The sequence below is a fragment of the Cyprinodon variegatus genome, unplaced genomic scaffold (assembly GCF_000732505.1).
Source record: "Cyprinodon variegatus isolate N-32 unplaced genomic scaffold, C_variegatus-1.0 Scaffold48, whole genome shotgun sequence".
Taxonomy (NCBI): Eukaryota; Metazoa; Chordata; class Actinopteri; order Cyprinodontiformes; family Cyprinodontidae; genus Cyprinodon; species Cyprinodon variegatus.
Window position 1 is genome coordinate 835,490 of NW_015150501.1, and position 26,114 is coordinate 861,603.

The window sequence follows — 26,114 nt, forward strand, 5'->3', positions numbered from 1 at the left end:
GAGATGTGTTTTAAACTTTTCAGAGAGTATGTTTGGTGCTTGGAGGGGGGGAGAAAATATTTGAGGATGTAATTGTGGATTTGACTGCAGGCACGCTGCAAGTCTGCATTCCAACATGAGGTCTTCAACACTCAATCGCATATTTTTCCACTATCGATTTAACCAAAAATATTCTTGTCCTCCACTCCAGGAACTGGCTTTTTATTGCAGCTAGGACATAAAACATGAGAAAATGTTATCTTTCTCCCCTTTAAAATGATTTGAGTGGGAATAAGCATGTTGGATATGAAAAACCATTGATTATTTTCAAAGAAATTAGTCCCCACCTCTGCTCCACTAAGCACTTTTTAACTGCGACACATTAACCAAACCTCAGCACTGATTTGTTGGCTCTAAAGAAATCCAGTTGTTCTGGTCTGACCACTTGTTGAGGCCGGTGTTCAGGTAAAAGGAAGAGAGGGAGGGACTGATCAGGCCAGAGAGGAAGGAGAGGAGGAGAAAGCCAACAGAAACCAAAGATGACTGCGTGAAGCAAAATGGATCCAACCAAGCCCAGGTAAAATCTGAATTATTTCTCATCTATTTGTTGTAAAAACCGATTAAATAGAGTCGTTGTATGATTTATTTCCTATGTACTGATACGCATTCGTGGAGCTCTCGTCTAGACTCACAGATGACTCTTCAGTATTTGATGTTTTGCTTTACAGGGTTTGTTTTTTTAAGTTCAAGAGACTTAAAATTAATGAAGCATAGTTGATCAGTTTAAAAAACATTACAGGTCAGATATGAAAATATTTTTCAAAATTCAAAAGCTTTCACAGTGTTTTCTCCAGACACCGGGCTACACCTGTAAACAGGTAACACACAGTGATGGAGGAACTTACGTCAGTCAATAGAAGTTTGACAGCAAGGCAGGAGCTAATTATTGCAGTGTACGTGTCTCTATTATGTCCTCCTTAAAGAATCTTTGCTCGCACCATAAAAATTCAAACAGAAGCATAAGTACTTCTTAATCTTTTTTGTTTTAAAAAGTGTTGTTAACCACTTTTGTTAGGCAGCTGTGCTGAGCTGTCATGGTGTTATTAGTATAGTAGATTGTTTGATGGGATCCAGTGGTTTAGGAATAAGAGAAAAATCCACACATTAAATCAAAGCTCCTAAATTATAACCTGGGAGACAATTTCTGGTTTCACCGGCACATCTATGTAATTAGATCTTGAGCTTTGTAAAAAAATACTGGTGTTCGAATTTAAAGGTATCTGCAAAATCAGATAAAATATTCTGTTGATGTTTTAATTATTTGATTAAAAAGGAGATTTACATGGTTGGAGAGACCAACATGCAGGTTGTTATTTCCTCTCTTTCCAGGACAGATTGCTATCTCTGTGCCCTACTTCTGTTTTCCTGTTCAAGTATTATTATTTGGCTCATTTTGCATTTACTTCTCCCTATAGACATTAGATTTGTATTTCTTCAAACTGTTATGCTATATGTTGTAGTTTTGTATTGTTTTAATTTTTCTCAGATAATATTGTACATTCTCAGAACCTATTCAGCATCTGTTTAGTCATCACCCAAGCTGTTGTTTTTTTTACATTAACAAGTCTCATTTAACTAGATGCACTCACAAATTCTCACAAATGCATGCAGTGTTGCTTAGATCTGAGCATCTCACCTGAGAAATCACAACCTAGTGCTTTCCAGACATCTACTTATAGCCCCACCTACCCTCCCTTACAGACGTTTTTCCTCCAGCTGTTTAACAATTGTAGCCTATTAACCCTATTAATAAACACACAGTGATGTCTCAGCATTTAGGGTAAATAAACCAGGGTTTGGTAAAATGTCTAATTAGTGCCGTTTATATTAAACTCCTATATTAAAAGTAACCAGGTATTCACTGACTTGAGACATAACACAACTTCTTGTACACGATTGTCAAAGTTTACTAGGTGTTAATTTTTCCTATTCCTATGCTTTGAATAGGGCCATTGCTAATGAAATAGCAAAGCTGTGTTATTGTCACCTGCCAAAATCAATCTTTTAAAGGTCAATACTCGGAGTGGGTTGAAAAAATGGGTAATAAACATTGGATGCTCTTTTAGGCACACAGAATACCTTTTTGCCACTTTCAAAACATGGATAGATGCCCACACAAACTTATTTGGGTTTTTGAGCTCTTAAATGTTTTACATTGAACCAAGATAAGCCTACTGTACTGCCAGATAACCACACCAAGCAGCAGGCCCCTTCAAGATTTCTTTAGGAATTATCTAGTTTAATTTGCCATTTAGTGACAGGTGATGATCACACATGGCTTTAACGTGCAAGAAAATCAAGTTTAATATAATGTCATCCCTCTGCAAATATTAAAGTGTTTAAGTGTGCAGTCTAGGGCAATGATAATATCATATAGTTCCTATTTTGCTGGAGTACAAGTGACAGAAGACAGCAGAGGGCAGACTTTTCTTTAACAAAAACTTTCCAGAAGGTCACTCATGGTGTTCTTTGGTACTCAGCTGCTTTTTTGATATCTTTCTATTATATATAGATATAATATACAGATATTTTATGTGACAGACTATCAAGGGACTATTTTTATAGTTCGGTTTGAGCAGCCTGTCACAAAGATGTATATCTTGGGTTGCATCAATGAAAAATTGAAATATAACAATGGATTAAAAATGATATTATCTCACTAATGAGATGATTCCAAAGCAGCTATGAACCAAAAACTTGGGATAAAACACATTTTTATTTTAAAATGAAGCATCTATCTGGTCCTTTGTGAAATAACAGTTGGATTTCTTCTTTTAATTAGTGTACATCTTTCATTTATAGTTTTTTTTTCTTTTATCTATACATTTCTTTTTGAAAAACTGAACTATGAAACTCAACAAATCAAACAACAAACAGATTGAAACCCTTGCAGCCAGACTTTAAAGAAAAAACTTGGAAAGACCGTCTGAAATATTAGAGAAAGTTGACAAAGACACCAATAAAATATTTAAGACTCATTACTTATCTTTTATGACTTTTTAATGCAACCATCTGTTTTCAGTTGCTCTAAAAATCTTAAGCCACCAGACTTGGGAGGAGAACTGGAAGTAGACATATCAGAATTGTAACAATGTCATTTTTTCATTCTCTGGATAAATACAAAAAGTTTCATCAGTGGCTTTACACCACATTCTGTCAATAAGTTACCGTGTGTGTCTGTCCTCAGCCTGTCCCCGAAAATGCCTTATGTAAACAACGAAGGACTTGAATCAGTAATGAAAGAGATGCTTCAGAGACAAAACAGCTTGAATGGAGAGAAACCAAAGGATGCAGAAAGCAGAGAGACAGATTTTGTTGATGGACTGACAACAACTTTAGAGATATCCCGCCGCAGGGGGTCTGCAGACAAAAACAAGTACAGCACGATTGGCTACCAGGCAAGTAGAACATTTCAATAACAGCTGTTTACCCTCATATCTGTCACTTTTCTGTCTAGTTTTAAGGAATATGTGTATGTCTCTTTATTTTGCATATCTTACTAAAAATTTTAAAATATGTGACTGTTGAATTTAAAAAGAAATTTTTATTTAATATTTTTTCCATTGTTGTTGTTTTCTTCTGAGCTATATGTTAAAACTTTTCAGAAAACATATTATTTAAACCAAACTATTAAAATTCTCTTATATAAACTTTTAAATTTGGCTTTATTATATAATAAATATTTAGCCTGCACAATTAAACAGTACACTGATTTTAATCAAAAAGTAAATAAAAATATTGGAGCTCTGTTAAGACCTGAAATGTTTGTTAGAGAGCATGAGTGTAGATAAAGTAGAGATAAAATCGTGAAGACATTTTAAACAATTTAGGTTATAAAAGGATATCCCAAGCTGGAGAATCTACTAAACAACTCTGGCCTTTTCAAATTAAAAGATTGTGTCACATCTATAACCCCATCTGATGGGCCAAACAATTAAACCGTTAATGAGTAAAGCTAGTAAGGAGCCCATTATAAATGTAGAGGAGCTGCAGAGATTTACGGTTCATGTAGGAGATCTATAGTAGCACAGTTTAAAAAAAAATTTACCTTAATTGGATATAAGGAATAAAAAAGCCATTAGTAAAACAAAAAAAAACAAAAAAATGAATAAGTACTGAAGATGCCTGGTGCCTGGTCAGAATAAGTACTGATGATGCCAGGCAGAGGTTGCCCTTTAAGCTGAGCAAGAACCCCCAAGATATAGCCAGAGCAAGGAAGTTTAGATCCAAGAGTATTCGTGTGTTAGAATGGTCTAGTCAAAGTTCAGATTCAAAATTAAATGAGAATCTATGGCAAGACCTGAGAGTTTTCAAAAGAGGAGTAAGCAGAAATGTTGGTGCCTTCAGGCATAACACTGGAGATCATAAAAAGATCTGCAACTGGAGCCAAATGTGAATGACTATTTTGAATTGAATCAAGGGGGAAAAATGCATACCACAGTTTTAAATTATTTTGTGTAAAATGTATCTTATTTAGAGTTATACACTTTACGTTGCTCTGTCATGTAAAAATCTAATAAGAGACACTGATGCGACAATATAAAAAGTATAAAAGGTGCTTTTTGCAAGGTTGTTTCTTTCATTTTTGTTGATATAATCTTTGAAAAATAAAGCTTTGATCTTCTGCTTTTAACTGACTAAATTGTACTATTATTTTTCTTTTTCTTAGAGGAAACCCAGGCAAAAGGTTGTGACTGACTTTGCAACTCTGAGTAAAGGATCATCTTCGGGATCCAAATCCAGAACGCCGCTTAAGCAGGTGTTTAGTGTGGTCAACCAGGGAGTGTCTGAGAAAACGTCTGAGGTATTGTTTTGTCTCTTGTTCATCAGGTTGCATTCTCACAAACCATGAGGCAGATACAGACCTGCTCCAACCATGTCCGCCCACATAAACACTTTAATCAGTGCAGCGTTACTTGTTCTGCTCTACTGGCTGTCTTTATATGTGACCACAAGAATTCATAACATTGTTTCCTTTACGAGAACTGCTGATATGCTTAATCATTAACTTCAAATAATTCTCTCTGCTTTCATTTTTTACCATCAACATGGCAGGAAAGAGGTCAGTTGGATTTGTTGGTCAAAGACCTGGAGGCTTTTGCTGTTCCTGCCAGCCTGAAATGGATTTGGAAAGAAGAAAGCCAGGGTACAACACTGGAAAACAGCTGGACAGACTTAGTGAAGTCACACTCAGTAAGAGACAGAGAGTATTCTTGCTTTATTTCATTAGTTTGTCTTCTTTTTTTTATTTTTATATAAACCTCATTGAACCTTTTCAGAAAATTATGTTTCAGTTCCACCTGTCTGCCTGAACCAGTCTTGCCGAAGTTTGTTTTAATGTGTAGTAGCAAATGGTGTCCTGCATATCGTTGTAAAAATGCCTCCTTTGTTTGCTCATTGCATACATTCCTCAAATATAATTAGCTGCTGCTTTTGTTGACTCTGCTTCAGCAAATGGCAAAAAAGCAGAGACACCAACAGGCGGCGCTGTGGGAGTTTGTACAGACTGAGCTTATCTACATCAACAAGCTGAAGATCATCAAAGACGTAGGGTGTCACTCTACAGATTCTTATTACAGTGACAGTTTTTCTGCAGTTTGCATAATGTGTTTCTACCTTTCACAGGTGGTTATTGCTGCTCTGGTCAACCTGAACCAGCATGACTTACTCCAGGAGGTTAGTCTGCAAAGCATACAGCTGGAGTTCACTGGAATATTACACATAGATAAAATATGCAGGCTTATTTTCCATGGTTCGGTTTAGCAGCAATATGCACAGGTTGAGAGAGCAGAAAAAACAAACACAAAAACAACAGTGAGTGGAACATTTAGCCCCACAATGTTTCCACTGAGGAGATGGAAATATAACAAGGCCAGTTAGTTTAAATGTAACTCTGTTCTTTATTTCTGTTTTTTTTTTTATTTTTTATTTCACTTCCTCTAGGTGACCCCCGAGCTGTTGTTCTCCAACCTACCCTCCATCCTGCAAGCTCATCAACTGTTCTGGCAGGAGGTGGTTTATCCCATGTTACATGAAGTACGAACAACAGGCAAACCTTTTGACCCCATGAGGTTGGAAGCCGGTTGCCTGCAGGTAAGAGCTCATTGTCTGCAGGTCTGCAATGTAAACACAGTGATGTTTCTGCCCATAAGTTATATAATGACCTATTTCCACACCTTAATGTTTCCACTGTGGGTGTTTTAACAGACTTGTACTTGCTGTTGTTGCTGAAATGGGCGTGATGGTTCTAAATAAGTTGGAATCATCTGATCAAAGAGGTTTATGTTTCAGTTATGGTTAAAAAAAACGCAGTCTATCGAAAGAGATGGTTTACATTTGACTCTGTGGAATTGTTCCTAGGAGTAACTCACCTGCACCTTTTCAGAGGAGGTCATGTTTGAAAGGAGATTTATGCTGTCTTAAACCCCTTTACTATCACAAAAGACTAGCATTTTACACAAGCTCTATTCAGTTCCACCAGTCCATTGTATCTAATCAGCAGGCAGGAGACTAAAGACCAGTTTTATATATTCAGCTAAGAACTCACAAATTTCTACATATAAACCAAAAATATCTACAGTACTTTAATGTCCCTTTTTGAATTGAAAAAATATCTATGTAAGATTGAGTCAAACACTAAGTAGAACAAGTAAATAAACACTTAAATGAATCATTATATAAATTTTATCTAAGAAAGAAACATATTTGTATTTTCGAATATATATTGTAATAAAAGGTGTTGGAATCATTTGGTTAAGTTGCATACAGATAAGAGCTGTGTGCTATGCAAACATCCCTGTATTAAATGCATATCTAAATCAAGATTATACTCTCTTCCTTAGAAACATATAAACAATGTGTGCTTCATGAGCAAATCGTTACTGGAAGAGTACCGTGATGTGTTGATTATAATGATGTAAAGAGGCTTGCTGACATTAGAGTGTAGATATGAGTTGTCTTCTGCTTTTGCACCAGTTCCATGAACGCTTCTCCGTCTACCATCAATACTGCTGGGAAGAGGAAAGCAACCTGGAGTTCACACGCAGGCAACTGGAGAGCAACCCCCATTTCATTGCTTTTGTGCAGGTACGGTGGAGCAGCAGCAGTGCCTCTATTTAACTTTTACTTTCTGAGAGAAAAAAAAATCATACCTTACAGTTATTATTAAACTGATATCCATTTTCAAATCTGGTAATTGTGGCGCTGTGGTTTATGATGTTTTTGTAACCCTGTGGGTGGCTTGACATCAGAGCTTTGCACCTAGCAAACCACTTTTCCCACCAACGTCTTCTCCAAATGATTCAGATATCTAGATCTCCAGTGTGAATGCTGTGTATATACAGTAGGTTGGAAAATAGACTACATGAAAATATCTACTGTTTATAGAGAGAAGAAAAACTGTGGGGGCTATAGTGGTTTTGTTTTGTTTTTTTATCTGTTTTGTACAACATCACCCCTCAAATGAAGTTATGACACCCTTTGTTTACAAATAAAACCCCACTTTAACAGGAAATAGTAACCAGTAGGTGTTAAAGGGTGGTCCAAATGACAAAAATCAGGGGCTGGTGATATTTTGAAAGCCAAACATACAGTTATTTCTTAATATGTTTTAGCCTTGTTGATAAGTTAATCCATCTAAGCTAATACCATTTCAAAGTGAACCTCACATATTACAGATTAATTACAGATAGAATGGTACATTTCAAGTTTTTATTAATTTTGATTTTACATAGGATACATTAAAAGTATCTTTCTGTTCAGCGTTACAAAACAGTAATTAGAAATAAAAAATGTTGCTGCTGCAAAAAGCAAAGATTCTAATAAATGTTTGGTTTGGTCCAACCTCCCTTTTCCACTGTAGCAGCATGATAATTTTTAATGTTCCTACATTTTAGAGTTTAGTTATAGCTAGGAGTCTCTGTTTATTGCTGGTTATTCTCCTTCTGCATAAGTTTCTGCCCCAGTGCAGCCTAGCATGGAGGCCATCTGCCTCTGATTCTGTTAAAACGTAGAAGAATCCGAGGTTGCTTTAAAAGCAGCCCTAAGTTCATCTACGTTTTTGAGTCGGATTATAACACTGAAAGTTCTACATAGGGCTCAGGTCAGAAAACATTCTTGTCACACAATCAAGCACAGTCAGCTACAGTTGTTAAAACAAGAGTTGGTACTTTCTGCAGTGTGGGAAGGTGTCAAAGCCTGCTGGAAAATTAAATCAGCCCCTCCATAAAGTTTGTCAGCAGAAGGAACCATCAGGAGCTCTTATATGTCATATTTAAAGACTGTGAGGACTGTGGACCTTATAAGAATCAGGAAATCAAACACCAGCAGATGACATCGCACCTGAGTCGTCGCTGTCTGTGGAAACTCCATCCTGGACCACAAGCAATGTGGATTCTTTAGCATCCTCAATCTTCTTCCAGACTCTGGGACATTATGATATGAACATTTTATTTTCATCTGAAAGAATGCAACATTGTAATTTATGAAACATTTGAGACATTTTGCTCCAAAAAAAACAGATTGGAGATTAAAAAGTCTGATGCAATCGGTTTAACCAGGGCTGTAGGAAGGGTTGTAAAAGAAATAAAACTAATACAGGGGAAAATACAGTCCTCACTGCAAACAGAGAGATAAGAATGTGTCTCTGTGCTTCGATTTTATTATTAGAGTAAGGACCATTCATACCATATTTTACCAGTTTTCAATTCCTTTTTTTGCAAACTGTTTGGTTTAGGTGTGAACAACCTAAACTCAATTTAGGGTGAGGTATTGATATGCAATGATTAGGTCTGAGTTATAGTCCTGGTTAGGGTATAGAAAGGGTTAAAAATAACGGAAAAGCACACAGACCTCACTACATATAGCATAATGAGAATAAATGTATTGTGTTCTTGTATGTCATACATAGTAGGACCCTTTTTATGGAAAAAATAGGCCATTGTGGGGACCCCATAAAGGGAATTGCTGTTTTAGGGTCAGGGGTCACATTAACTGTAGGACTAAGGTGTGTATTTTTAGGTTTAGGGTAAGGGTCACGCTTAGGCTGTATAAATTAGTGGAAGACAATGGAAACATTAAAGATAGTGAGACAAGTTTGCGTGTGTTTGAACACCCAGCTTCAGTGATACGTTTTTGCTCAGGTGAGCAGTATTTCACATGATTATGAAGCCCAAACCATATTTCTATATTTATCAGATTGTGTGCTGTTTTTTTAATATTCAAGCTTGGTGGAAAAACTAATTGTGTGGTTAAAAATGAACAGAAATAAACCCCACAGAGATTAAAGCTAGGTGAATTAATAATACACATTTTATTACTGAGATGCACCAACACACCCCAAAGAAAAGCCCATTTAAATGAAATGGAATTTAATTCAGGGCTACACAAAATAGAATTTTTTTAAAGATTGTTTGGGAGATTATACAGACATTATATACAAGTTAACTATTTGGCATACCTAAGATAATATTGTTGTGTTTTTTAACTTATACAGTGGGTGGAAAAACACCCTCAGTGTGAGCGAATGAGGCTTGGAGATATGCAAGCCAAACCACATCAGAGGATCACAAAGTATCCCCTGCTGCTCAGAGCTGTGCTCAAAGAAACCCAGGAGCATCGTGTTCAGCAGGCCCTCAAAGCAATGGTGAGGATTTGATTCAGTGCTGGTACTCATCTTACTTAAAGTGTAGTATTTATCTCTGACTGCATGTCTTTTTTCCTGCTTCTTCCCAGTTAACCACTGTAAACAGTTTTTTAGAAAGTATCAATGGCTTCATGCAGCTGAAAGATGAGGAGCTGGCTCTCTCTATCTCTGCAGAGAGGCTGGAGGGATATGAGGTGGAGGGAATTAATGAAGAAGTCGACAAGGTAAAAAAGATTTTGAGGATTTTACACAAAATTGTAGTAATTCATTTGTCATTTTGTTCAATTTAAATAGCTTTATGAGTACATTTTTGTCAACTGTTAAATGCTTTTGGACTTTATGAAATCTCTTTATTTATTTTGGACATTGGGCAAAAACTCTACGATTAATTTATTGCAATGTTTAGTTGTTTTTGTATGTTTTTTTTCTTCACATATGCAATCACAACTATGACAAAATACCTATGTGTATATTAAGTATATTTTTGTACAAAGATTATAGGATAATATATCAGAGGTTCCATGCCTTTACAATACATAGCAAACATAACTATGAAATGTTATTTAGACCTTTCTTACCCTAAATGCTCACATTTGATGCATATTTTTATTGACTGAGATAGAAGTCACAAAAAGGTAGTTGGAACTTTATACTGAAACAAAAGTAAGAAAATATCCAGGGAAATATTGATCATGTGTAATAGTGAGACAATTACATCACTTCTTCATAGTGTCCAACACCATTAGCCACCATGATTAAACTTTATCAATAGTGCAGTATGTTCACAGTTATGTGGAATAAATTAATGACCAGCTAAGCAGTCTTGGGAAATGTAAAAACATTAATTAACCTCAAACATCAGTACTTAAGAGAGTAAAAGCAATCTAAACAATGCAACAATGCAAATTGTTTTAATATCCCAGGATAAGAATGGTAAATAAACAATCCTCTCTGACATTTTAGCTGAGCTAGGATGGAAATGTTAAAATAGGCCAAACCAGTACCTATTTGAAATTACATAATCATTTATCCCTGCTATTAGTTATTTTATACTCTATTTGGGAATGTTTGATATGCTATTCTAAAATTGATTGTTTAGGTTTCATTATCTAACATTATCATTGTCTACTGGGAGGAAATTTTGTTATATGTCTCCTGTAAATATCTACCCATTGAGGTAACCTATAGTTACTTTGTATTGATCAGGGGTAATGATCCGTTCCATAAGATGAAAGTCCATTGGCTAAAATGGGCATTATAAACCCATTTATTGGGAATAAGTTACAACTCTGAAGTCTTACTAAGATAATACTAAGTGAAGATTATCAGCTCATTAAATGGTGAATAGATTGAAGTCAAACTAAATACTAAACCTAGATTTGTTGCTGCGGTTGAAAGGTCGTCCGGGACGTCTGTCGGTTTGACCTGAGATATCCCATTAGAGGAGTGGGTCCTAATGTGGTACGTAAGCTGCTCCTGGAGGACAACCTGAAGCTACGAGGCAGAAAGGACAGCAAGGTAAGTTAATTTCATACTGAAAGGCTCTGTCATTTTTAATCATGGTTCTACTTAAATATCGTTCAGGATTCGATAAAAATAAGTATTTATTTGTTCATGATTTGCAGGTGGAAGTGGTGGCTCTTCTGTTTTCAGATGTTCTCCTTCTGACTAAAGTGCAGAAAAAAGCGGAGCGACTGAAAGTGGTTCGACCACCTCTGGCACTAGACAGAACACACTGCGACTCATTGAAAGATGGCTGTGGGTACATCTATAAATAAGCCTAATATATTCTGAAGTTCTGCATGAATCTTATAAAAAAGCGTCTCTGAGCCACAAAGCCCTAATTTTTCCTCTTCTCTCAGACTCCTTCGTCCTGGTGGAGGTGGGTGAGCTGCAGTGCATGATGAACGTTTTCATCCTTGTGACCAGCACCCCAGAATGTTGTTCCAAATGGGTCAAAAACATCCAGAGTGCGAAGGTAAAATCCAACCTCTTTATCAAGCTTTTGAAATTTGCTGTGGTCTAATTCAGTATTCACATTGTTTCTTTAGAAATTATCATGTTTTTAAATATCTAAAGAATCACTACATTTAACACATAACTCTTTAACTACAATATATTCTGAAGACATTTCTTTAAACATTTTAGATAACCGAAAACAAAACAAAAGCAAAATTGCAAATATTATATACCCAATCAAAAGCTCTGAACTGTTAGTCATTTTTTTATATAAAAAAATAATATAGAAATTAGATTCTTTTTTTTTTACTAATTCCCTTCAATGCACTTCATGCACAATCTTTTTTCTTGTTACATTTCTGCCCTAAAGTTATTATAACATCACACTGAAATATGTAAACCAGCAGCTGTTTGCATAAAAACCTCTGCTGATTTGTATATTTTTTTAAATTTGTAAATTTCTCCTATTTATAACAAAAATACAGCAATTAATGATAAATTAAGTCTCAAATTATTCAATTCTGTCATGCCTACAATTAGTCATAACAGATTCTAGCAGCTTTTCCTAGAACCCTAACTCACTCCTTATGGGAAAAGGCATCGCAAAGTGTAACAAACAACTTCTTAAACTCCAGCAAAAGTTTAATTTAATTAAAATTATAATTTTATTTGATAAAACATACAATAACAAAAAAAAAATGTAAATCACTCAAAGAATAAACATCAGAACTAAAAATCCAACTAATGTAGAAAATTCACCTATAAGTTAAAAAAGGGCTTTAGATTCAGTAACTGTGCAATGAGCCAGGTGTCAATCACACAACATTTGACTAAACACAACATTGATGGTTTCAGGTTGTGATGAGAGTTTACAGCTCTTATGGCCTATAGATAGAAGCTGTTTCCAAGTCTTTTTTTTTCTCCTCTTTGGGGGGGGGCAGTAAAGAGAACAGACAGTATTATTTTCCTGGTTCTATTCATACATAGAGAGTAAGAAGGAAGATCCAGGAAGGACATGAAGCAGCCACGGATCTGTTCTGCTGCTCTCAACATCCTCTGTGGGGTTCACAAAGCAGAGTCTCTGCTGGGATGTTTTGATTATAGCCAGGATATTTGGCCATCTAGGTTAAGTTGTAGGCGGTGTAATGTGAATCCCACGCAGCTTGAAGGTTAAGTCAGGTGACTGTGACAGCTACTTTTCCAGGACGTTTTCCAAAGCTAATTCTTAAAGAACAGATCCTATCCTATTTACATTCCAGTGATGCTGGACCTTCAGCCTCCTTATAGAGTAAAATACAGGAGGGCATTATAAACAGTCTAGGTCAAAATGATACAGCTTTTATATTTGTCTCAAAAAAAAAAAAAGGTATATTCAAGGTCAGTTTTTATGTGTGTCTACACACTCTAAAAATAAAATGCTTTCCCAGATTAAATGAATTGCTCCAATTGGTTAATAGTAATTGAATTAAGTTGATCCATCTGAATTTTTTAGGTTTAGAAGTTGAAAAATTGAATCAATTATCTCATTAAGCTGATGTTGTGTGATTGATTTCATAAAAACAAAGGCAAATTGTTCTCATTTTATGAGTGAAACTAAACTAGAGGGTGATGAGGACAATGGATGACAGTATTTAAGCAAAAACCGAAAAACATTGGATTTTTCACAGGCTGCATTTAGGGCCACTTAAAAATTTAGCCTCTGTATTTTTTACTAGAGGTTGCTGAACCCTTTGGTGTGAAGATCATTGTAAAACAAGATAATCTTAATAAATTAAACTGAGATTATTACACTTAACACACACCGGACAGATAGAGTAAAATTAGTCTGAGTGTGGATGGGTGGGGGTTGGTGTGTGTCAGGGGGACTTTGGCTTGCATCCAGTCCCTTACATCCTTTACCAAAATCATATTAAAAAACTATGACATGTTTAAAATAACTAACTAAGAAAATTTTAAGCTGTTGTTTGTTTGCTGTTGTTTTATTAGGAGGAACTGTTGAGCCTGAGAAAGAAAGAAGACAACAGGCTGGACAACGTTAGGTTACATCAGCTAGAGTCCAAACCTGCTCAAGACATCAAGAATGATGACATGGAGATAGAGGAACAGCCCCTCAAGCCATTAAAGCAGAGAAGCCTTATGGAGGAACTTAACGATAAAATAAACAAGCAGTCGTTTAATGGATCCGAGGAAGCAAATCAGAATCATCCATCAGATCAGTTGTCTCCAAACAACTCTGGACTGCCACCTATGTACCCAAAGCAGGGCAGCAACACACAGAATTCAGTGCGTAAGAACATCCCGACTCGCCAGCCAGCATTTAAACAGGAATGGATAGAAATGGGAACAAGGAAAGGACTTGCTAGGAAACCATTGGAGGAAGATGGGAAAATAGTTGAGACTCGGTTGACAAACAATCAAAGTACAATGTGGAAACACAGGGGGGATTTGGTTTCTAAATCAGTCAATCATTTCACTCCAATTGAAACTGCAGGTCAAGGAAGATACAACCCTCCTAGACAACCAAGACGTCTAATAGATGAACTTCCAGATGTTGACTACCCCACAGATGATGAGACTACTTTACAAGTTCCTCATGAACCAATAATCATGTCTAGGCAGCAGTTTGTAAGACCACCTGTAGAAACACAAATATTAAAAAGAAGCAACTCAGATATGCAACTCACGACACAGGACACCAGGAAAAACTCTGTCTCCAGTCATATTGGAGATGCAGAAACTCCCCCTGACACTGCTGGCTTCCCCCAAAACTTAAAATCTCCTGGGTTACGGAAGAGAAGGCCAGGCAGCACCAATCAGGGCCCTCCGACTCCAACATCCAAGCAGTTCCTGCAAGAGCCAACTCAATCTCTGGCTGCTCCAAGCAGTTATTTGAATTCAGACACTGAAAACAGCTTAAACCCAAAGAGAAACTCCCTTCCTGCTAGGTTTAACTTAGACCCCCAACGAGGGGTCAGTCCGATCCCCCAGAGGTCCACCAAAAGCAAGACTCCAAATCCACCCTTGAAGTACTCATCGGACATTGAAGCCTTTTCTGAATCTGAGCTCCCAGAAATGAAATTCCAGAACATAAAGCCCAAATTTAAAGACTTCAGGAGTTCCTCCAGTCCTAACATGCTAAGCAGAGAAGGGCAGGGACCTCGTAGACCCTCTGATAGCTTGTACACATCAACCAAAGAGGAAGAACGTCCCAGCTCAGGATACAACCCAAATGAGCACACTTCACGTGTTGAGGGAGTTTTGGAAAGAGCCAAAGAAAGGGCAAAAGATAAAGGTGGAATAAAAAAAGACAAGCAAGCAAATGCAACCAGTCCAAAGTCAAGATACCTGCGTCCTTCCTCCCCATTTTACAATGCCCCGTCGCCCACACCCAGCGAGGGAGGTAATGAAACAGATGTGGAGGAGGTGGCACTGATCAGACCCAGAGTCCTCACAGTGAGTGCAGGATGGAAGGAACAGCTGGTGGACGGAGAAGAGGATGACAAAAGCAGCAGGTTAGTAGGAAGTTCACCACTGTTTCTACATACATTCAACTTCATGTCGTTATGGCAACAAGAGGAACTTTAAACAAACATGCATACAGGAGGCATCCGAAACAATGCACATTTCTTTTTTTTTACCTTTTTAAAATTTTAAATACACTTTAATGTGCTTTTGGGGATTTTGTGTGAGACAATAACACAATATAGCAAATTATAACTGGATTTAAATACGAAGCAAAATATTCATAAGCAAAACTTATATTCATAAGTTTTTAAAGGTACGTGGTCTTATAAGACATACTAATCCAAACTTAAAGTATTCATTGTCCAAAAGTTAGAAAAATTGCATACACCATAAAATTAAAATATATAAAACCAATCTAAACGCTCACCTGCAAGAAACTTTTCTTTTAAATCACAGCAGCACCCCAACATTTACTTAGGCAAGACAAGTTTATTTGTATAGCAAAATTCCATACAAAAATAATCTAAAGTGCTTTACTTAAAAAGTGCCCCCTAATTTCGGCCCTCTACGCAGCCACATTTTACCATAAATGGTCACTGCGAAGGACCTCATCAAAGTTAAGATGGATTTTAAAGGGTAGAGCAATAAGTTTATGTTTGGCTGTCATCCCAACCTCTAATTGTACTGAGGGCTCGCTGGTTGCCAGGTTTGCTAACTGGTGGCTGGCAAACATTTTATTTAACGGTCCAGAAGGAAGGTGGTGACCTGTCCATGGCTTCTAAGCACCTTTGTCTCTTTAGGTTTGCACCAATGCTCAGAAACTTGACCTATGTTCACCCTTATTTTACTTTGGGTTCGCTTGAATCTCAGACTTCCATTGTAGAGAAACAGAAATTCCTCAGAGCAGTAATTTGGCCATTAATTATGTGGCAACACCTGCGCTCCTACTACTTTTTTATATTTGGTGCAGAATTCTTTAGTTTCAATGTTGGCATTGTAACCAGAAGTGAATTTTTATGTATTTGGGACCTTTCAAAATGTATCAAAACAAGACATACTTTTATTCTGCACCATTCTAGCTGACATGTAAATGTATTATTTTAGAAAAAATACTCTTATACTCATATTTTGATGAAAAAACTTGTAACTATGACCCTCAATGCTATTTTCAAAGGAATCCATTTTGAAGACAGTGAAAAAAATTAATCCGAGGCAGAAATAGATGTCTTGGTAAGTGAGGTGAAAATTCGGAATAAAATAAATGTCGTAGCCAAAATAGTGATATGAAAAGTAAAAGGAGGTACTTTGAATGGCAAGACATTCACAATCTGTTTATATTAATGCAATCCAAAAACGCAAACAGTATTACACTGAGAGTGGGCTAAGATATCACAGAGCAATAGATAATTTCACATAAATATTTGACTGAATACACCTCAAACTTCTAGTAAGATTATTTTACAAAGATGATTTCTCTACATAGTGAAGAAGATCAAGGACAAAAAAAAAAAAACAACAACAACAAAGAAAAACCCCTATGAGTTACTGCAACATTTGATATCTCTTTGGGATTAAGAAAGTAATTTTGAACTGAACTGAATTGAATTTCAGAGTGGATAAAGAGACTCAGGGTTGATTTGCATGTTACACATACTTGTGTTGATCTCTGGGCCACCAAACATATATTTTATATGTTTTCAAAGAATTGTTTAACCTTTATCCAGTGTTTCAGTCTGAGAAAAAAAAAGTTATTTCCACAAACCAAAGTCAGAAACTGCAAGAACAGGAATGATCCCCTTTCTAAACTAAGACAACCAGGGTGCGTAAAAGACTGAAACAAGACAATCCAAAAATCACAAACTTATTGCTAGATGAGAGAAAAAAATAGCAGAAAAACATTATTGGGTGTTTTTTTTTTTTTTTTTACAAAGCCAATATGGCTTTTATTTTGTTTTTAAAAATATATAAAATATGTAATATCTGTGGCTTTTAGATAAACTTTAAATGAGGAAGAGCAACTTCTGCAACAAAACTATGCAAAGACTAAAAATTATATTCAATATTTGTTTTGAAGATCTCAAAATTTTATATCATTTGGGCTTTTGCATCTTTGCATTTTATATCTTACTTTTATCTGCATTTTACTTTTGTATCAAGAGTGTCAGAAAATCCATACTAAAGTTTAGATTTAGAAAACATAAAAGTGCTAAAAGGCCCACACCAACAATTATATGTTGTATATTTGAAAAATAATGAGTATTCTTATTATTTTTTATTCTTCATCTGCATAATCTGTTACCAAGAAGAAGCGGGAGTTACGCATTTAAAACCATGACTTAGAATAGAAATAATCGAGGGCATCAATGTTTCCGTTGACCTCAGTGCTTACAGACACACTGTGGTGTTTTAGCATCAGGGACAGAAAGACTTGCATAACTCTGTATTATCTGATGCAGGCTGCACTACTGCATGCTCAGTATGCTAACCCTGATTTTGATAGAGCCAACTTGATACTGTATGACATAAATTCAGATTCCGTGTTGGTTTAATTTGTTGTGCAGTTTTTCATATATATTATATCTTTGTAATAGTAACAGTGCAAAATTAAAATGTGTCTCAATAATCTGTCCATAGATATAGAGACTCCGTATGTATGACCCTGCCTTACCTCAAATGCCTCATTTTAAGGCCAAAACCAGCCTGGATACCTCAACAACACGTTGGGACTAGATATACATACAAGCTTGAGAGAACTTGCTCATGGTTTAGAAAATTAAAAAAATATATAAGTAAATTATTTTATTATATTAATCATGCATCATCCTTTCTAATACTACCCTGGGCAAACATATATGTAGCTCAGTTCTGAACTGGATAAAACAGTCCTATAAATACCTAGAAAAAAAATTTTACTTTTGTAAAGCAAGCATTTGAAAATTGCTTGTGTAATTCCTTTTACACAAGTTTGGAGTCCTCAAATGGAAATAGTGCTATGTAATATCATTATTTTCAAGTAGGTTTGTATAATTTAGTAATTTTATAAATCCTTAAGAAAAACCAAACATTTCACATGTGTGCTTTCACTATTAGGAAAAGGTCCAATCATTGCTTTGAGGCACTACACTCTCTCGGATGCTGCCTCTGCAAGTCTTTGATTAAGTCAGTTTCAGCTATAATCTCACTTGACAAAAGTATTTTGATTCTTTACTACATTTTTGGCTTAACAGTGGTGTAAACTCTGGCAATCATGACCTTTAGTCCAAGTGCTTTGTATGTTTTAGATTTTTGTCCTACTTTTAAAACACTGAACGCGTTGCAATCGCAGATGTTTCGTAACAGGAAGGTATCTCAAACAATCAAGGCCAGGGACCCCGAGTACAGAAACCACAAATAGATTCACTCTTCCACCATGCTTGGTGTTATGTAGTCATGCATGCAACAAAATATATATCAAAAAAGTTACAGCATAACTTTATAGTCAAGGTTACTATATATTAATTAGCATTTTCCTAAAATTAAGAACCAGTTTTGACTTAACATTTGTTTTAATAATTGGAGTTGCTATAGCTGTACCCAACATGAAATATTTCTCAGTGTATTTTACCTCAATACTTTACCTCAGTATAAGAGCTTTTTTCCCCCACATATTTATCTTAAAATGTGCCACATCCAAGTTTGTGGATATAAATAATTCACCCAAACTACAATTCTCTGTCCTTAAAATAGTGTCATTTGCTAATAATTCACATCCTTACTGCTCAGGGTTATTTTGTCTTTTATAACCCTTTAGCTCAACGTTTTTTATGAGGCTATTTATCTGATGCTGCTGTTTGGTAGCTGTTGTTAGCAAAAATGTATTTCTGCAAGGCCAACTTGTCTCTATTTGACTGCTGAACTATTACTGTATAAAGAGGGCAGTTGGAACATTTTGTAAAATTTATTTCTCAATGTGTCCGTCTGTTTTCTACTGAAATGAGTTAACAGGGAGGAGTTGGCCGGTAACATACTGAGTGATATATGAGAATGGAAAATTAGATATTTCTGCCTTGCTCATGTTTTTAACCACAGCACTCAGTGAGCATTCTGAAGTCCTCATTATCAGGCTAAATTGGTTTAGCTTTTTCCAGACACATTTTTACAATTATTCTTTTTAATTAGTAAAATGCATGTTTTTATACTGATTATCTGATTGGTTAAAGGTCTTTAGAGATGTATTAATCACCGAACATGCAGGTGCCAGGCCTCTGCGCTTTGACATGCATGCAATGTATTTATATCCTTTTTATTTATAAAAAGGAATAGAAATTATAACATTGGAATTTATTTTAATGTTTTTAGATCCTTAAAGTTTCTGGTCATCAGCTGTTTTGCGTATGTCTGCCTCATATAATCTCAATGTATACAATTATGATTGTTGTAGTTTCAAAACATTTAATGGGTATGAAGACTTTTTTGCTGTTCAACTCCTGAAACAAACCTCTTTAACGCTTAGATGCACCATAATTTGGATTTAAACATAAAACCTGACTGTTTTATCAACGTATATATGCAAAAATCTGTTTTAAGGGTCTGTTTCCATTTCTTTGTTTCAGTAATACCCCTTTAAATGGCGTAAATGTGGACTGGACAGGCTGGTGCTTCGATGACGACGAAGTCATGGATCACATTGCTCCCAGAGGGGAAGGACTTCTGGAGGGAATCAGCCGAGTTTTGCCTGACTGGGGTTTCATTGAAGGTCAAGAGCAAGACGATGGAGAATACAGTCAGGTGTAAATCTGGAAAAAGACCCTCAGTGAGCAATACAAAATCAGTCCTGTTAAATTAGCTAAAGACCTGGCAGTGAGAATGAAATGTTTAGCTAAAGAATAAAAAAGCAGGAATGCAGATTGATAAGTATGAGTTATGGTTGCACTAGCAAATGCAAAAAATGTTTCTTCAGTATCAAAATTTATGAGCAAAGCTAATTTGTAAAATATTGTAAAATATTCAGAATCATGAATATACTGTAAATTCTGCAATTTTATATTGTGATTTATATGATATTTTATTTATATCACCCACATCTTCTCTTTTAGCAGGAGAATTCTGTACATTAGAAATAAAAACAACTTTATTTCTGTTAAGTGCACTTTATTTTTTATATACATATACATAATAATCAACACAATTTACAGCTGAAATTAAATTACAGATTGAATTCCTTTATAGTACCTGCTACAAAGTCTGCTATTAAGTTATTTACAAAATATGTGCAAATAATATCCTATATAGGATTTTTACATGAAAAATGACCTTTCACCAAGAAGTACAACTGGAAATGTGCTCTTGCAAAAAAAATCTAAAGGGTTCTTTTCAGTTTTTCACTCGGTTCTTTTCTAACTCTTCACGCTCGTTGGAGATGGTGTGAACAATAGTCTCCAGAGCGGGATATTGAAGAATCCTTTTCCTCTGCAAAGAAGAGATAACACTCAGTTATTAAAGGCAAACAAATAAGAGCTGAGGAGTATTCGTGAGACCTATGATTTATTTATCAGATTTAAAGAATCGATCAACCTGAGGTTGGGTTTTATGGGTCAGGATTTTAGTTTTGGCAATCATTTTTTTCCCGTTTGAGGGGGAAAAAAACAACGAATTTCCAGAATTTTTCAGTATAGTTTCTAAAGGAACTGAAATGTTTAACTTACCCTTTGGTGATTCTTGTACATCTGAGCGAGGATCAGTAGCAGAATGACGAGAAGAAAGCTGAGGCCGATCACGGTGCCGGTGTTACTTGAGGCTGCTGATGATTTTTCTCCACTCAGACCAGCTAAAGCAGAAGAGAAAGATTATGTTGTTAGATTTCCAATAAAGATAAATCCAGTCTCCTTATGAAGTGAGCATTTATTTCAAGCCTAAGTCTTACCCATTAGATAAGCCTGCGTGGTCACGTTTCCCAAAAGTCCACTTTTCCCAAAGTAACGGCATGTCCATTCACCCCAATTATCTTCCACTGTAATTGTCGGTCCATGCAGGATTGACCCAACTGATTTTGTGCCATTGATGTCATAGGTCACATGGACCCACTCGTAGTCGGTGACTTCGCTCGAGTCTGACAGTTGGCAGCTCAGCATCACAGAGCCTCTCTTCTTTGATTTGACAACTGAGGAAAGAAGAATTAAAAACATTAAAATAAACATATTACTGCGAAAAAAATTAGAAGCAGCTGGATGCGTTGTAGAAACATACCTTTAGCAACAACAAGCTGCATTGACCTTGTCAGTGTTTGTGTTTTTACGATTCCCGTGCACCTGTACTTGCCCTCATTTTCAGGCTGGACCTCTTCAATTATAATGGACTTGTCCGAGGGTGATGTAGAAACAGAGCGGTTCTTAAACATGGGCGAAAATTCGCTGTCCAGTTTCTCCACCATCGCCCAAGTGGGTGAAATCCCCGGAGAGAACATACAGGGCATCGTGAACGGAGACCCCAGTGCAGCATATAGTTTGATGTTGTCCTTGGATGGCTGGATTATTCCTAAAAAGGAAAAATGTATTTTATAAGTGTGATCTAAATCAGTACAAACCCCCAAAGCACTTAAATGATCCGATTCTCACCTCTAAAAGAGAGCTGCGCTGTGGCTTTCCATACATTCTTGGACTTGTGGATGAAACATGTCCAATTTCCTGCCAGCTCTTCTAATGCCTTTTCCTTGATGAGTCTTCCACTTTGGTTTTTTATGACTGAATTCTTTGGCTCGTATGGAATACTGTTCACCATCCAATTAACTACAGCACCTTCAGGCCAAGGTGACATGGTACATTGAACAGACACGACATCCCCCAACATAGGAGCCGACGGAGAGAATGACACTGTGAGAGAGGAAGGAAAAAAATTAAGTTTTAGTGTTCAATAGTAGCACAATTTCTGCACCTCAGAAGCTTAAATTTAGCAAAGAAAGGAATGGCTAAATCTAATCTGTAAACTTCATTTATAGTTTTTCAGCTTATCCAAAGAATGCAACATCAGCGGATCTTGTACTAGAATTTCTTTCTACCAACAGTAAGAAATGCCAGAAATACAAGAGCTCAAACTAAAACCTTGAGTTTCTTACCTTGAAGAACTCGGAGCATAATTTCTTTTTCTATAACACGGCCTTTGAATTCCACCTTGCATTTATAAAGTCCGCCATCTTCCACCTTCACATCGTTTATTTCTAGGCTGTACTTTCCTTTGACAAAGTCGGAGTGTGGGCACCGCACCCGTGAAGACCCTTTCTGAAACCAGCTAGAGCCCAAGTACTGCAGACCGCTGCTTTGCTTTCTCCAAACCGTGCTGTGTTAAAAAAAAAAAGAAGAAACATCAGAGTCAGGAACCATGCAGATAAACTATGAACAGACAAAATCTCTTTATCAATAAGGTAAAACATCTATATATTTTTGTTTAAAATTGGAAATACATGAAATAAAAACATTTGGTACTAATGACGTTAAAGGATAAGTAAACGGAAAAATATATCTTAAAGGCATCTGGATTTATTTTTATTTTTCGTATTCATTTTTAGTTTTGTATTTATTTGTGAGCTTTTTGTAACAGTCAGTTAATAGGACCAGTAAGTCTATAGACAAGTGGAATGGTCTCCAGCTGTGCAGGTAAAACAAAGACATTTTAGGGTCTATTTGCAGAGACAGAATAGAAATAAAAATTATTTCATGATTGATGCAGCACATCAAATATGAAATAGTTAAATAAACACTGAAATATTGTTCATGTTTTTGATATTTTTCTTATCTTTTAATAAATACTATACACAGCATCATCAAATCAAATCTTGATAACCAGTTACTTAATTTTGTGCTTAAAAAATGTTTACAGAGTTAATTTGTTTATTTACCTTTGATTTGATTTCAACATTAATCTAATTAGTTATTTTTCTATTTTAAGTAGTTGTGTATGTTATAAATTATTAATCAGTTGTACTGAAGCAGAAGGGAAATCAGCATGGATAAGCAAAGAGTGCTGAGATTTGTGCCTTACCCTTTGTTGTCTTTACTCCAGGTGATGGCAGCAGGATCACACTGTGGTATTTCACATTTACAAGGTAGCACAACCTGGGAACCTGCCTCAGCCGTCACCTCTGTCATCTCACATCTAGCTCCTAGAATTACAACACAAGATGAATAAACTGTGAAAATGAAAACTCACAAAAATTTAGAAATATATATGTGATGCTTTTTAGATCTATTTAAAAAAAACTTGTAAAATTACCTGTTGTGAGAAGGAAAATCCCTCCAAAGAGGACAATCTCCACAAGCATAATTTTACTGCTTCAAATGTACTCCCTCAGTTAAAATAAATCCTTCAAATTGGACCAGGCTCTATTTTCCACCTCCTGGATACGGTTGCAGTCCTTCACTGATGTTCTCTCTCATGTGCTTTTATCTCGTTCAGCTTGGGGAGGTTATATATGAGCCCGTGGGTGAAAGTGGAGGCAGACTGTTGGGTAGTTCCTCTGCAGATCATGTGACTTCAGCTACGGGGGAGACTTTGATGCGCTGTGGTTTTGTCAGACTGGAAACTGTAAGACAGAGAAGTAAACAGGGAGCACCACTTCCTCCCACGGATTCTCTCTATCCTTTTCTGGTTTCCAATTCTTCTAAGTCTTTAACAGTTTCTACAAATTAATAGCTCACAAACAAAACATAGAAAAGTAAACAGAAGAAAGGTTCTTGACCAAACTCGGTAACATAAAACATTATGCTTTAGTGTCAATATACTTCATCTCCAATGGAGTATTGACCTTTGGTGTAATTTATTTTAGTTTTCTATATTGAATCATACTGAATGTTTCTTGTTTACAAATTTTGTCAGTGTCATTCATGGAAGCTCTGGTTGTTTTTACGAAACTGCAACGCCAAACACACTGCGTCACCACTACGTCACTGCCAGTCATCTACGTTCACGCCCCATGGTTAATGCTACCAAGTCGGATTTTTAGCAGCAGCCTGAAAATGAGAGCAGGTCTCAAAGCTTGATAATCTGGATATTCATAAAAATGAATCATCTCCTCCATTCTCATGTCTTCTCTTTCCTATTCGTCAGTTCTTAGACAACTGCAGCAGCAGAAGAAGAAACAGACCCACACTGTTAGGCAAAGGATTGATTCACATCTCATATCTTTCCCGCAAATTTCATATAGGGATGTGATTAATCAGAAAGCACAGAGATTTTTCAGAACAAAGACGTAAACATGGTGTAATAATTGTCTGTCATGCAAACACTTAGCCTACACTGTTTAAAAGGTGACCCAGTTAAGTGTTTCTCTTGTGTTGTTGCCTCAGCACTTCTTATATCAAAACAATTTACTTTTAAGATAGAAGTTTCTTCAGTGGAATAGAAAGGGATTTTACCTGTAGTTGGGAACTCTACTTAAAAAATATTTAAAGTGAATTGACTTTGCTTTACTATTATACACTTCCACATGTAGATTTCCTATTTTTATGCAGTGCACAGAGGCTCTCAGAAGTGCACATGCATGGTTATATTTTTACCAACCACAATTTTACAATAAAAATAAATAAATCTAAAAATGTAAAATATATGCAATGCCCTGGTTTCAGAGGTGTGCACAACCTTAAACAAATGACTTTTTGAAATACCTTTTTAAAAAAAAAAAAAAAAAAAAAACAAGTCTCTAAATCTATCAGATTATGAGGATATCTTTTGTTCACAGGCCTCTTCAAGGCTTCACAGAGTCTGTTTTAAATGTATATGGATGCATGTGTCTATGAAGCTCTGACCCTCAGCATGCAATTGGCCTTTTGCAGTTATGGGTCTCAGCCTGAAGAAAAAGAAAAGCTGTACAGTATGACACTTTTGGTGGGAGAAAATAATCCATCAGCAGCTTAATCTTCAGTAATAAGGGTTCTTAATAGTCTGAGACAGTAAAGATTCTCAGTTGAAAAAAACATGTTTCTGTGGTATTGATTGTTCACATCAAAACCTTCATATGAACTCATGAGATTTATAGATCATGACCTAAAGAATGAGATCTCTGATGCAAGCACATGATGCAGGTGTCCTCCACTGGCTGGTTGGTCTCCGCCTTTCAGTTGGAATACAACATCCCTCTGTTCAGGTAGAAAAGGAGAAGAGCCCCTTTGTGTCTCTGATTTGGACACATTTTTTAAATATACTACTAGAAAAGAATTTCCATACAGTTTTTCGCCCTGGAATACTTAACTTACCTAAATAAACTGAAAAATATACCTAAAGAATGAATGGGGGGCATCAATGCAGGCATTTAATCACATTGTGGCTCAAGTAAGGGAAATATGGATTACATTCTCATCACAACTAAATAACTTCTACCACATGAATCTATGAGAGGAAACCTTACTTTTCAACAAGTCAGAAAATATTGGGGGGTTCTAATGGTCCATCCATCCATCCATCCATTATCTTACACGCTTGTCCCAATTGGGGTCGCGAGGGGTGCTGGTGCCTATCTCCAGCAGTCAATGGGCGAGAGGCGGGGTACACCCTGGACAGGTTGCCAGTCCATCGCAGGGTTCTAATGGTCATGACAGTTATTTCCACTGATTTAGATAAAAAGCTGCCTTTGAACTAAGTCTAATACAGTTAATCTCTTTCTGCAGTTTTTTTCCGTACACAAGAAAAACCAGACAGTTCCGGCATCTTTTTTTTTTTTTTTTGCAAAAAAAGAAAAGAGAATCCTTTGGCATGCAATCAGATTAAGACAATACATTATCAGTGATTAATGCTGTGACTTGCATGTATCTTTATACACTATGCTAGATGCAATGAGATAAAAAGATAAAACACCTTCCTAAATTTACCCACTGTGGGAATGTGGTATTTCTAATCTATTATATTATATTTTCAGTCTGTGGCATTGAAAAGTTTCAAAGGAGTCACAGATTGACAACAGCAATGGTTGACATTCAGAAAGTAAGGAGTGCCATAATTAATTTATTCATCTGTTCATCTCCTTTGCATAATGATAACAAAT

At 36.1% G+C, this 26,114-nt stretch overlaps 2 protein-coding genes across 2 annotated transcripts; one reads left to right on the plus strand and one right to left on the minus strand.

Annotated features, from left to right (window-relative positions):
- Positions 1–422: 422 nt before the first annotated feature.
- On the plus strand, positions 423–20,211 carry plekhg6 (pleckstrin homology and RhoGEF domain containing G6). Its single transcript, XM_015370866.1, has 15 exons — positions 423–556; positions 3,227–3,437; positions 4,709–4,843; positions 5,095–5,232; positions 5,491–5,586; positions 5,665–5,715; positions 5,983–6,132; positions 7,015–7,125; positions 9,533–9,682; positions 9,772–9,906; positions 11,081–11,200; positions 11,308–11,440; positions 11,545–11,660; positions 13,628–15,153; positions 19,699–20,211. Exons 1-15 carry the CDS (start codon positions 537–539, stop codon positions 19,877–19,879), a joined length of 3,273 nt encoding a protein of 1,090 aa, XP_015226352.1. The 5' UTR covers positions 423–536; the 3' UTR covers positions 19,880–20,211.
- Positions 20,212–20,279: 68 nt separating this feature from the next.
- Positions 20,280–23,513, minus strand: LOC107082205 (lymphocyte activation gene 3 protein-like). Its single transcript, XM_015370749.1, has 8 exons — positions 23,351–23,513; positions 23,120–23,240; positions 22,197–22,417; positions 21,700–21,954; positions 21,332–21,619; positions 21,009–21,245; positions 20,791–20,912; positions 20,280–20,554 (listed from the first exon to the last, which is right to left on the minus strand). The coding sequence occupies exons 1-8, from the start codon at positions 23,397–23,399 to the stop codon at positions 20,459–20,461; spliced, it is 1,389 nt and encodes a 462-aa protein (XP_015226235.1). The 5' UTR covers positions 23,400–23,513; the 3' UTR covers positions 20,280–20,458.
- Positions 23,514–26,114: the final 2,601 nt, after the last annotated feature.

Excerpts from the sequence above, each read along its gene's own strand:
- LOC107082205 (XM_015370749.1), bottom strand. The coding sequence starts at position 23,399 with ATGCTTGTGGAGATTGTCCTCTTTGGAGGGATTTTCCTTCTCACAACA. Across the intron at positions 23,241-23,350 it reads GATTTTCCTTCTCACAACAG|GAGCTAGATGTGAGATGACA; the intron begins GTAATTTTACAA and ends TTGTAATTCTAG. Across the intron at positions 22,418-23,119 it reads TGGAGTAAAGACAACAAAGG|CACGGTTTGGAGAAAGCAAA; the intron begins GTAAGGCACAAA and ends TTTTTAACACAG.
- plekhg6 (XM_015370866.1), top strand. The coding sequence starts at position 537 with ATGGATCCAACCAAGCCCAG. Across the intron at positions 557-3,226 it reads ATGGATCCAACCAAGCCCAG|CCTGTCCCCGAAAATGCCTT; the intron begins GTAAAATCTGAA and ends GTCTGTCCTCAG. Across the intron at positions 15,154-19,698 it reads GAGGATGACAAAAGCAGCAG|TAATACCCCTTTAAATGGCG; the intron begins GTTAGTAGGAAG and ends TCTTTGTTTCAG.